The sequence below is a fragment of the Nycticebus coucang genome, chromosome 9 (genome assembly GCF_027406575.1).
Source record: "Nycticebus coucang isolate mNycCou1 chromosome 9, mNycCou1.pri, whole genome shotgun sequence".
Lineage (NCBI taxonomy): Eukaryota > Metazoa > Chordata > Mammalia > Primates > Lorisidae > Nycticebus > Nycticebus coucang.
The window spans coordinates 50,407,018-50,416,661 of record NC_069788.1 but is presented as its reverse complement, the minus strand read 5'-3'; the positions used below and the strand labels follow the sequence as shown (position 1 = coordinate 50,416,661).

General features: G+C 34.5%; 1 protein-coding gene across 1 annotated transcript; it reads left to right on the top strand.

Moving 5' to 3' along the window:
* The first annotated feature begins 2,643 nt into the window (after positions 1-2,643).
* Positions 2,644-3,588, top strand: LOC128593570 (olfactory receptor 2B6-like). The gene has a single exon (XM_053601657.1). The coding sequence runs from the start codon at positions 2,644-2,646 to the stop codon at positions 3,586-3,588; it is 945 nt and encodes a 314-aa protein (XP_053457632.1).
* The last annotated feature ends 6,056 nt before the right edge of the window (positions 3,589-9,644 follow it).

Here is a 9,644-nt window from a genome sequence, read left to right as displayed (position 1 = left end):
CATAATTTTGTTATGCAAGTACTAATAATATTACACCTACTTCTTATATTTTTCTTTGTTTTATGTTATATTTATGATTTTTTAATTTACAAAGGAAATTCATATCCAATTATAAAAGTATTATGGAGTTTATATGTAAATATTTTGATTCTTATTATCAGGTTGAACAAACCCAGTCACAAGAATGTGAAGTGACATCTTTAAAAGCCCATTGATTTTTAGAATAAAATAAATGTATATATTGGTTGATTTTATATATATTATAAGATATTCTGTTGGAAGTAAAATCAATCATTCCCAAAATGTGTATGAACTGTATGTAGGTAAAATGGATGTGTGCAGCATGTCTAGGTACAGTTGATCAGTAATGATTCCTTCAATTCAACTTTGAGAAGTAATTCATAGATAACACCTCTTAAAATGTATATACATTTTTGGCACCCTCTGTGTGTATGTGTATGTGTGTGTGTGTAGAGTATATTATAAGAGAATTACAAATAAAGTGCTCCAGACAACCAGCAAGAAGGAGAGTAGGAAATACTTAAGAATACTTTTGTATTTGAGATAATCTGTACAGGATGGATACTGAATTCAGGTAGTCTTCAATGTGTCTGTGCCCTTTAATCTCAATTGCAGTTCAAAGAGAATGATTGCCTTCTGGGTACTAAAACAGTCCTGAGTCTATAAAGAAATGAAATTAGAAGTATGAGTAGATACTGAAATTATGGAATGGGTAGATATTGAGTTCAGTTTGGGATTTAGTGATTCTGAGGTTTATCTGTGAAGCAAGTACTTCTCCCTAGTGTTACTCACTGTCACTTATTTGACCATCCTGTATAATTCTGTAACTCAGACTTGAGTCCAACTTGAAAAACAGACCTGGACAGCTAATACCATTAACCCTAATAATTTAGGATCACAAGAAGAATATGATGTATGACCAATTAAGAGGATCAGAAAAATAAAGGGAAGATTCTGAGCTGATTTTCTAGCAGTCACATAATTTTCACCATCCCCCAGTAGACATTTGTTAATGTTTATTACAAATACCACTACATGCTGGGCATAAATGCACAAAAATACAGAAATTACAATATGATTGAAAATTCATAATTATAAATAAAAATAATTAATTGTTATTGAATTATTAGTATATGATAAGAACTGAGCTATGTTTTCACCTTCAATTTATGCTATATCACTTAATCTGTGGCTTAGCCCCATGGAATGAGAATAGTTATGCTAATTTTATTTTTATTTTTATTTTTTATTTTTTTGGTTGCAGTTGTCATTGCTGTTTTAGTTGGCTGGGGCTGAGTTCGAACCCGCCACCATTGGTATATGGGGCCGGCACCCTACCCACTGAACCACAGGCACCGCCCCCAAGTTATGCTAATTTTAAAGATGAGAAAATCGAAGCAAAATTAAATGACATCTCCAATGTCACCTCATTAGTGACTAAAATGTGTGAGATTTTGAGGAAGTAGGAAAATGACTTTTATAGAACAAGTAGAGAAGAATACAGGACAAATTTACTAAAACAGAAGAGTCAAAACAAAAAGGAATCAAGGTTGTAAAGAATAGAAAAATGATCATTTGAGTTATTTTTCAGAAATTACATCATAAAGTAACTGTGCAATTCGAGTGTGTGAACAGCGGGAGAGAGGCAGTAGGGGGTAGAAGCAAGCTACTAGTGAGTAAGACATGAGAACAAAGAGAGAGACAAGGGATATGATTAAATTTACAAGTGCTGACAATAATCTTGAGGGATTAAAAATTCATATGTAGCCCCAAGTTTCAGGGATACAAGTATTTTAAACTCTTTTTGGTGATTTTCCTCAAAAGTTAAAATTTTATGCAATTTATCCAGATTATTTGTACATGCATTTTTCACAGCAAACAAATTTCTAAGGCCTGATTTTTTTTTATGTGTGTGTTATGTTGCTTGAATTTTTTAATGTTTTCCTATTTTTTAATTTTCTGAGTAGGACTAACATTAAAACTTGGAATGGGTAAAATGAGTCCTGATGCCCCTTCCTTTCATCACACAGATTTTATGAAGTGCTCCAGTCCCATAATGCTTCTGACCAGGATTAGTGAAGTGCAGATGAACACACCAAGATGCCATGGCTCAGTCTCTGTTACAGATCTACCTGCCTTCTTCATGTTGTCCTTTGCTTGGCCTGTTTTGGGGAAGCTCTGCATTTTCCCAGTCTGTTTTAATCTACATTTTGTTGTCATGATTAAATATCCATGATATGTAGGATTATTGGTAGTACTACCAAAACTTTTTAGAAGAGAAGATGTTGAAAGCCAAAGAATGTGATTAGCTAACCAGAAGACAATCATTAAATAAACAGAATTTCCCAACTATGTTGCTGGTGCTCTACTTACTCTTTTCTTGGCAATCATTCAATATTACATTGACAATGTTGACTCAACATTTTACTGTAATCAGGATATAGACACAGAAGTCATCATTTTACTATAGTCAGGATACAGAGGCATGTTAGAGCAAAAATGAGAATTTTATCTCAGCATCTCTGGCTTCTAATTCTCACTGGCATCCTCTTACCATTGATGTCCATTCCTAATAGTGGGTATTTAGAGGTCTTAGCTGGAATTTCACCTATCAGTAGTAATATGTGGATCAACAATCAAAGCTCGCTAGATGATTTTATACTATTGGGATTTTCTGACCATCCCTGGCTAGAGACTCCACTTTTTGTAATCTTTCTGGTGGCCTACATCTTTGCCCTATTTGGAAATATCTCTATTATCCTAGTTTCCCGCTTGGATCCTCAGCTTGACAGTCCTATGTACTTTTTTGTCTCAAATCTATCTCTTCTAGACTTCTGCTATACTACCAGCACCGTCCCACAGATGCTAGTCAACCTTCGGGGACCAGAAAAGACCATTAGCTACGGAGGTTGTGTTACCCAACTCTATATTTTCTTGGCCTTGGGTTCCACTGAATGTATACTTTTAGCCATCATGGCTTTTGACCGTTATGCTGCCATTTGCAAACCCCTTCATTATCCAATTATCATGAACCAGAGACGCTGTATCCATATGGCTGCTGGAACCTGGATTAGTGGTTTTGCTAATTCCTTTGTCCAGTCCACTCTCACAGTTGTGGCCCCAAGATGTGGAAGGAGAGTGATTGACCATTTCTTCTGTGAAGTTCCTGCCCTTCTGAAACTAGCCTGTACTGATACTAGTGTGAACGAAGCTGAGCTCAATGTGCTAGGAGCCTTGCTTCTCCTAGTGCCACTTGCCCTCATCTTGGGCACTTATGTGTTCATTGCTCGAGCAGTAATGAGAATTCGCTCTTCCGAAAGTCGCTGGAAGGCCTTTAACACCTGTGCTTCACATTTGCTGGTGGTTTCACTCTTCTACTTTACAGCCATCAGTATGTATGTCCAGCCCCCCTCTAGCTATTCCCGTGAACGGGGGAAGATCATGGCTCTCTTCTATGGCATTGTCACACCCACCCTCAACCCATTCATCTATACATTGAGGAACAAGGATGTGAAAGCTGCCCTAAGAAGGGTGCTGACTAAGGAGTTTTGGGTCAGGACGAGATAATATCTGAAAAGAAGACCTAAGAAAGATGGGTGTGTTTTTCTTCCACAAAGAACATCAGACTAGAATTGATGAGTAAATAGTGTACCAAGCTGCACAAAGTTCACAAGTTAAAAACTAAGACAGAAACTCTTGGTGGAACCTACATAGCATTTACCTATTTATGAGGATACCTGCTTTACAATATTGTATTCCATCAAGTCAATGCTTCTTTTTCCTCTAAGTCTAACTATCAATCAATCTGGTTTAAAAGGGAAAACAGTACAGTATCTGGAGGAAAAAATATCTGGAAAGTTTAGAAAATGTATTTGGCATAAATTGTTCACAAATGGTTTCCAAGTAAATTAGAAATGATCCTATCTTTACAAAACATGCAACTACTGTCATGAGTTAATTTTAATTAACATATATTGACACAATTTAGTCATCTTCCAACATCAGTGTCCAGCTATATCATCCTCAAAGGCTTTTCCAATGCCCCAGGGGCAAATAAAATTAAAGAGATTAGTTCAAAAACATTTAAGATAAAAACACGAATATAGAAATTTATTAAAAATTTAGAAGTGATGGTTTTAAACATAAATTGTGTTCTCCATATTGTATGCCTTTGACATAATGAGCAATGAAGTTGTGATTAACAGAAACAGAACTTACACTGGGGAGAAAGAAAAAACTGAGATGCTTTGGACAGTGAATAGTAATGGAAAAATTTGAGGTGGAAAAAATTCTAACTTAAGAAAACTAATCACTTACAATTTACTTGTTTGACAAGGCAGCTTCCACTTGCTTGGGTAAATTAGTTATTTCAATGTGGGGTTATAAGAATACCAATTGAGTTCAAAACCTGCATATTTCTTTTTTATTTTTGAGACAGTCTTTCTCTGTTGCCTAGACTTGAGTGCAGCCATGTCATCATAGTTCACTGCAACCACAAGCTCCTGGACTCAAGCCATCTTCCTGCCTCAGCCTCCTGAATAGCTGGAAATACAGGTGCACCACCACACCCAGCTATTTTTTTCTATTTTTTACAGAGATGGTCCTCTTTGTCTTGCTCATGCTGGTCTTGAACTTCTGACCTAAAGCCATCCTCCCACCTCAGCCTCCCAGAAGGCTAGGATTATGTTTGAGACACCATATCCAGCCCCTTTATTGATCTTTACTGTAAAATGTTTTATAGCCTTTTGTTGTCAACTGTCTCAAAAATATATTAGTTAACATAGCCTTTCCGGCGTTATCTCAGTTACTGTGCCAAAACATTTATATTCTACAATTACTATGAATGACATTCATATAGAAGGTATATGGGAAATAAAAGTTAATTGTCTTTGGTAAAAAAAAAAAAAAAAAAAAAAATATATTAGTTAAAGATGCCTACACAAAATCAAGTGAATTCAGCAAAATCTTAATGTCATTATCTGAAATGCAAATCAAATACATGTATCATACTTTATGGATAAGTTTAGTCCCATCAACACTGATTGATATACAAATTGTGTGCCTTTGGGGATAATCATTTATTATCTTTTACTGTAGTCTCTATGCCACCAAATGTGAAAATAACTCACGTCCTTTAAGTCAAAGATTCAAGGGTGTGTGTGTTTGTGTGTATATGTGTTTATGTGTGTGTGTAAGAAAGAGAGAAGACAAACTATATTATACACATATTTGAAAGAGTTTTAAATTATTTCTTTCAGAGGTCATGACTTTAATACTTAATATTGTGTCTCTGTATTCCATAAGGAAAATCTAAATATCAAAAAGGTAATTCTAAATTCATATAGTGCTATAAAATTTTTATTTAATGTTTTATGAAATCACAGATAACCACTCATTGAGAATCAAAATAAATTTAATATCATTCTATCCCTTTATATAATTATACTCTCTACTGTGCATATATCTTTCTATTCTTTTATATTATACTCTCCACTGTGCAATCTGTTCATAAATGTGTTTAATCATTTTTTACTTATTTTAGTTCTCTGTAGTTATTTCAAATAATGGATTAGGGTCCCTTAATAAGATGCTCTAAGGCCTTGATAATCATGAATAGTCTTCTGAAAATCCTTCAACAGGTTTTATTGAATTTCTTAATTTGGGGGAATAAATGCACTGATGGTGTGAATTCTGCGATCTAAACTAAATTAGTATGTGACTAGAAACATTAATGACCTATTTGAGTTCAACTTTCTGCAAAAAATCATTAAAAATTGGAATCATAAATATTAATAATAGGATTAATATAAAACATGCATAAAATCTTCCCCAAAAGATAAAATACTCTAATATATCGAGATTACCAATGGCATGAACTATTTTATTGAACATCCCCTTTTCTCCCCTTCATATTTGCTTTTTTCCCCACTCAGCTATTCAGCTGCATCTTAAAATTACTTCTTTTCACAACATTGGTTTTGCCCGAACAGCATGAAGTGCCTTCTCCTCAAATGAGTCCTATTTAAGCACTTCATCCATTGCCTTTCACTGCAAGTCCTTCCCGAGCTCTTGTACATGTAATATATTAATGTTTGTGTCCTGCACATTTCTCTGCATCATATTTTGGACATGATAAGTCTTCAGTGAATACATTTGACATAATTGGACCTAGAGTTGAATCTCTTTTTCCTATATTTTATCTATTCTATTTTTCAAAGTCCTTGGTTATACCAGAGAAAAAGAGTTCATTTCTCAATTCTAATAAGATTTGTAACAGTATCCTAAGCACTGCAGAAATTTCTTGATCACAGTGTTTCTCACAACTCATAACCATTGTTGCATGGAACCTTACATTGTCATGAATTAAAACATAAAATATGACTTCATGTGTATTATGAAAAAATGTTTATTGTATTAATTTATTCATTCTATTAAAGCAGTGTATTTGTCAGAAGCTGTATGTTGTGGGATATTTGAGGTCACTAAATAAAAATGCTACACCTTCATGAGTTTGTTTGTTTTACTTATAAATCTAGATAAAATTTAAACTTATTGAACATTGACGCTACTTCGAATTGGAACAAACATGAATGTTGTGGAAATTGCTTGAATTTTTAAAAAAAAACTTTTAGGAGCAGCGCCTGTGGCTCAGTGAGTAGGGCGCCAGCCCCATATACTGAGGGTGGGTTTGAAACCGGCCGCAGGCAAACTGCAACAACAACAACAAAAATAGCCGGGCATTGTGGTGGGTGCCTTTAGTCCCAGCTACTTGGGAGGCTGAGGCAAGAGAAGTGACAAAGTGAGCTTTGTCTCTAAAAAAAAAAAATTTTAAACAAAAGAAATGTTTTACTATTGTGGGATATTGCTCCAGATATTTCCTCTAATCCTAAGAAATAGATTTTGATTCACCTTCAACTTTAACCCATTTATGCCAAAGGATGAATTATTTGCATAAAATTCATATGTCTTACCTAGAAAAATTCAAGGAACAAGAATTTGAAAAGAAAAAAATTTTTTTTTATTAAACCATAGCTGTGTACATTAAAAAAAAAAGAAAACAATCCTATTTATAATAGCATCAGAAAGAATAAAATACTTAGAAATAAATTTAACCAAAGAGGTAAAAAAAAAAAAAAAAGAAAAGAAAAATTTTATTACATTCCCATTGTTGAGTTATGTGGCATTCCAAAAATGTAACACTGGGCAAAACCTCTGCTACATTGTACATCATGTATAAAATGATATTTCTTATCTCGGGGGTTAGTGACACCTGCTATTCAGTGTGATAGTCAAGAGAACACTTCACATATAAGGCAACATCACATTTTTCACGTCAAAAAGTGCTGTTTTTATGACATTCAGCACATTGTTTCTTTCCCTGTTTGACTATCACATGATTCATGCCATTCGTAATATGAGTCAATGTTCCACTGTGAGAAGATCTTCTTTGCCAGCTTTCGTAGGATGAGCATGGATCTCCAGGTAATGGCACACCACACGTCAACTAAACTCCAGAAAATCCATTGCCTTCTCATCATATGTTCTATGCAACTGCCAAACATTTTGTAAGACCAATTCAAAACAGAACAAAAGAAGGCTTGAATGCCATTTCTTTCCACAGATTGATACCTAATATTTATCAAACTGTCATCAGTTCTGTCTACACCTCCCATTAAATGGTTATCCACTGATCATATTTGCCTGCTGACCGTGGATCTTTTTCAGTTTCTAGGAATAATGATCAACAAGACATAGGGGATTGACGTCCACACCAAATGAGGCAACAGTGACAACACTGTTATCATTCCATCTGCAGACAAATATTGCCTTTGCCAACAATCCAATAATCAATGTGCTTCATTCCTTTTTCTATGGAGATATACAAGAGTCCATGGAGCTTTGCCAATGTGATCCTTTTTCACTGTACCTGTTGCCTAACGTCCCACTGAACTGAGCTTATCAAGAAGTGCAACACATATCACAAGTTATCAAATACAAAATGGCATTGGACAGAGTATGACTCTGTAAGTGCCTCACTAAACTTAAGGACAAGTGATGCACCAACACTACTTTCCTTATGTTTTGTATTTGGGTTTTTACCCTAATAAGCCTGAAACTAGCTAATGTAGCCCAGACATGTTGCACCACACCAAAACTTATAGCCAAACTGAATAGGCTTTCCAGTAATAAACTGTTTGCATCTGTGAAGACCAAAATAAGGAACCATGCATTCATCAAAGCTGAAATATGTTTCATTTGAAACAAATTTTATACATCTCCCTGAGTGTGCTTAGAAGAGGTTGAAGCTTGGAAAACTTGTTTATTGGGTCCAAACTTGCATTGCCAGCAACTTGCAAATTAGAAAATACAATTTCAAAACTGTCACGTCTCATGGCAGCACTAACGAGTACATTATGTACATCTGTTCTTTGTTCACAGAACATATGCTTTCTAGGAAATGAGATGTAACCACTCAGAAAAATAATTTCCAGAAAACATTTGAATTTGGAGCTAGTCAAGCCATGATTTACACCCTTACTTGCCATGTATAATTTGGAGTACGTGACAATGAGTTTAACGATCTCATAATCAAGAATTTCTATGGGATTTCTCATTTTGGTGAAGAAACTATTTGGAGGTTCTGTAACTTAACTGCTATGGGCTGTGTAGTCAGGTTAGCTTTTTTCCATCTATGAACAATTCTTATTACTTTTTTTTCTTTGATGAAGGAGGCTGTTGTGCAGTAGATGTAGATGGAACTTCACTGTCAAGAAAGTCATCTTCAGGTGCATATAAGGAATCATCTGAGACAGACTCAGCATCATAGCCATCTTGAATAAGATATGCAGGTGTATGCAATAAAGAACTTACCACATTGATTGTTCCTGAGTCCTCATCAGAAACAGTTGCTGTAGCATTTTCAGGTGTTCATGTCACATAGCACATTCTGCTATGCTGTCATCTGTCTCTAAAATATCAGTTATTTCATGTAAACTAGGAGTTTGAGGCATCTTGAGAGTTGTAAAATGGTTTCAACTGAAAAAAAGGAAAAAGGTGTTTTTGGGCCTAGTGGTAAAAGTTTTGCCTAGTGCTCCAAAACGTGCAAATGTCAAACCTTATAACTAATACAACAATAATAACTTCACTGTACTATTAAGCAGGTAAATCAAAATGATGCAATGTTGAAAACCTGATAATGGATTAATAAGGAAACCTTTTTAGTATTACTGAAAATATTACTAAAACATTAGCAAATTTATTTAAATAATACATTAATTTGTCAAATGTCCAGCAAGCCATTAGATAGAAAAATGCATTGTGATATAAAAGGAGCAGTAGGCAAACACATTCAGTAAGGCATAAATATTTGTATCCAAAAACAAAGTCTAGTATTATGTTTGTTAGAGAAGTAATAGATAATTCACAACAATGTCAGGGACAATGGAAACTTTCCCACTCTCACCACAATTATTTACTATTGATTTTGATTAACCATCCAATACAATTTAAAAAATAATATTAGTAAATTATTAAATAAAAATGCTTAGAAATGTTATGAAACAACAAAAAAAGCAACATTTTAATGAGCTGCTGCTATGGTGAGGTTTTTATCGTGTGTTGAA